The sequence below is a fragment of the Ascaphus truei genome, chromosome 5, assembly GCF_040206685.1.
Source record: "Ascaphus truei isolate aAscTru1 chromosome 5, aAscTru1.hap1, whole genome shotgun sequence".
Classification (NCBI taxonomy): Eukaryota; Metazoa; Chordata; class Amphibia; order Anura; family Ascaphidae; genus Ascaphus; species Ascaphus truei.
Window position 1 is genome coordinate 220,515,652 of NC_134487.1, and position 3,464 is coordinate 220,519,115.

At 50.1% G+C, this 3,464-nt stretch overlaps 1 protein-coding gene across 1 annotated transcript; it reads left to right on the plus strand.

Annotated features, from left to right (window-relative positions):
- Positions 1–2,209: 2,209 nt before the first annotated feature.
- LOC142494716 (paraneoplastic antigen Ma2 homolog) lies at positions 2,210–3,094 on the plus strand. Its single transcript, XM_075599152.1, has one exon. The coding sequence runs from the start codon at positions 2,210–2,212 to the stop codon at positions 3,092–3,094; it is 885 nt and encodes a 294-aa protein (XP_075455267.1).
- The last annotated feature ends 370 nt before the right edge of the window (positions 3,095–3,464 follow it).

Consider the following 3,464-nt stretch of genomic DNA (forward strand, 5'->3'; position numbering starts at 1 on the left):
AGGAACTACGTGCCGCACATATTGTAATTCATGTTAACAAATTGTTCAAATTGTAACAAATCGCTTGTTCTCCCTTCAACCGACCTCAAAACATTTGTCAAGTTGAAGGTAGCATAACTTCCTGGCTTTTCTGCACCAGATATAAGAAACTGTGGCCTAGAGTCATCAAACTCTGATAAGGAAGTCATCAGCGTTGTATCGCTAGAAGTAATGCATTTTTTACTGTGACCGATAAAAAATACCAGCACCAAAATGACTAAATACCTCAAATGTTGTCATTTTGGTGCCAGTCATTAAGTCCCAATATTTATTGGACCCTGATTAATGCCAAAAAATACCACATTTTTTTATCACCCATTTCAGTCTGGCATTAGCCCTATCTTGCTTATGGTCAATATAATGACCCAATATACTTAGGCACGATAAGCTAAAACAACATGGAATAAGTAATAAAACATTACAAATAACACATTTAACTATGTTAACCCATTATTAGTATAGTTGGTCAGCTAATCATGAGTTGCAATGCAATGGACATGCACTTGCCATGCAATACCTTACTAACCGCTAAGACAAACAAGGATTTAACCACAACCACCACTACCCTGGGGGGACTAACCACCCACCCTGTGGTGCTATACAAGAACATGCTATTATTATTATTTAACTACACCCACCCCCCCCCAACAAGCATAATACCTCCCCCCCAACAAGCATAATACCTCCCCCACCCAACAAGCATAATACCTCCCCCCCATTGGCCAATAGCCCTATTAGGCTAATAAGGCATTTTATCATCATAAGTACATACTTAAGTATTTAAAAAAAAAACATACATGAACATTAATAACACCATTTGAAAATGTTTATACAGATGTAGCCAGGTCCCCTGCGGTATTACCTTCTCCCCTGTAATATGCGAGCCGAGTAGCACTAAGGGTTGCGGCCGGCATCGCGTTGTGGTGGTTCCGCCGGTCCGCGGAGCAGGGCGCCGCCATTGTTAGGGGCATTGCGCATGCGCGAGAAACGGAGCACTCCAGGACTACAGGGAGCTCGCGCCTGCGCAGTAAAGGTCCAGAAAGCCCGCGAAGGACTAGCCAATAGGGAAGGAGGATCTCTGTTGGCAACTAGAGATATATTTCGCGCGCAGGAACTACGACGTCAGTCGGCGACTGGAGCGGCAAGGGGTAAAAGGTAGGATGCTGGAGTCCGTGACTCCGAGCACTAGGCCAGTACTCCCCTAGGCCCCAGACAGCCCTGAGCCACCCTAGCGGAGTGTGATAAGGACCGGCCCTAGGTTAGGGACCTGCCCCTTTATCTATAAGCCAGTGAGGAATCCAGCGGACGATGCGCTTTCCGCGGAGAGGTTTGGGCCTACGCCTGGTCCCGCAGGGATCTCTAGACTATAAGTGTGGAGGCTCAGTATGGAGTGACTGCAGCCTGTGGACATCAACCGGGTTATCCTTAAAGTACAGACGACGGTAGAAGCGGTGATATTATCCACGCTGGAATTCACCTCACCTTTGGAGGACATCCAGCGATCCTTTTGCGGTATAGCAGCACCCGTGGCTGGAGCCCGGGCAGGTAACGCCACAACTCACGTGCACCAACAAGGCCTATCATTTGACATAGTGGCTGCGCAGTCACACACATATATACACACGCTGGTCTATGTATTGGGAGTGCGAGACTTTGGGTGGGACTCACTGGACATGAGGGTGGGATCATTGTGTTGGGACAGTAGCGTCCGCCGTGACACATATGTGTGGACACTCGCCATGGTGTCCGTCAAGCGTTAGTCTTGTGAAGCATTGAGTCGGGTTACCTTTAGATAAGGGACACCTGTTACTATTTGTTTGACCTTACATGTTCTAGTCATCAGTAAAAAGGTATTCGTTCTTATACAATCAGTTGTATGTGGTTATTGGATATTGTCCTGCGAGGAACCACTCCCCCTCTGGCGGGAGCCATCGCAGGTGGAGGCGCTGCATCATTGTATGGTATATGCTAGTATTGTGCCCCAGGTTTCCCCGTGGCGGAAGCTCAGCCCTCCTGTGAGCCAACAGGTTATCCACAACACTGAGTAACGATATATGTTTCCTACACCCACACAGTATAAATCTGCGATTGGGGGGCGGGAAACCCGTTACATTTGGAGGCGCTGCTGAGAGCTTAGACCTGGGGTGCCCTATTCAACAGACGTTCTAAAATGTCACCCGTATTCCCGTGCCTGTCGCGCTCAGAAGTATATGAGTGGGCCACGAGGCTGGAAGTGCCACCGGGCCACACTCTGGCGGTGTGCGGCATCCCTATAGACATCCCGTCTATGGCCATACGAGTGGCTCTGCGCCAACATTCTCATCTCCGGGGTAGAAACGCCCTAGCCATGTTGGATCAATGCACAGAGGCCAAAGGGCATTATTCAGTATTAGTGGACATTGGGCATGATGTAAATGAAGAACAAGGACCAGCTAGTATATGGTTTGACGGCCCGGCCGAGTCGAGCTGTGCGGTGGTATACCCTGCGCGGCCCATCAAGTCAGAACCTGACAGCCCTCACCCGAACTTAGAGGAGGTGGATAGGTGCGCCTCGTCTTCTTCCCCTGAGAGTTATTGTGAGTCTATCGTAGGCACAGCTGCCGACCACAGCCCGCCGCTCAGTATTGCACCAGTCCCGACTAGCGGAAGAAATGAGATTCAAATGTTAGCTCAAAGTCTTGCCGAGTTGGGAGGAGCCAGGGCTGAAGCATCCATGCAACAACAATATCGTAAATTGAAGATCTTTTCAGGCACTAAACCGACACCAACGGGCGAAGAGGCGTTCGACGCCTGGATAGAGTATACCTCGCAGGTGGTGGAGGAGTGGACATGCCCTGAGCTAGTCAAACGACAACGCATAATGGAGTGTCTACGGACCCCCGCTTCCATCACTATACGGCTGGCTAAGGATCAACATGCAGATATCACTGCTCAGAAAATGTTGGAGACGCTCGAGCGTGCTTACGGGCGGACCGAGGATGAAGGCCAACTGATGCTGAGATACCTCAATCTTCGCCAGAAACCGGGAGAGGAGCTGTCTGTCTACCTCCACTGAATTAGGAAAGTCTTATGGGATATGCGGAAACGAGACCAGATCAAGTCCACTCAGGTGGATGAGTATTGTTGGAATCAATTCCAGAAAGGAGCCCTGCCCGACAACCCTATCGCCCTCTTGGTCAAATGCTCCCTGATGCGGAACGAACCCCCTAGCTGGGAGGATCTAGTAGATGAGATCAACAAGCATGAGGCATATGGCCGGTTGCATACTCCCGCCAAGAGTAAGGAGTCCACCGCCAGTGACCCGACTAAAGCCACTGGGGCTAAAGCCAAGAATCCCGCGACTCCAGAAGAGGAAGTCGCCCCTAAGGGTGCGGGCTCCAAAGCTAGGCCGAATCGAAATTCCCCGCCCCCGTACCGTGGCCGTC

Excerpts from the sequence above, each read along its gene's own strand:
- LOC142494716 (XM_075599152.1), top strand. The coding sequence starts at position 2,210 with ATGTCACCCGTATTCCCGTGCCTGTCGCGCTCAGAAGTATATGAGTGG.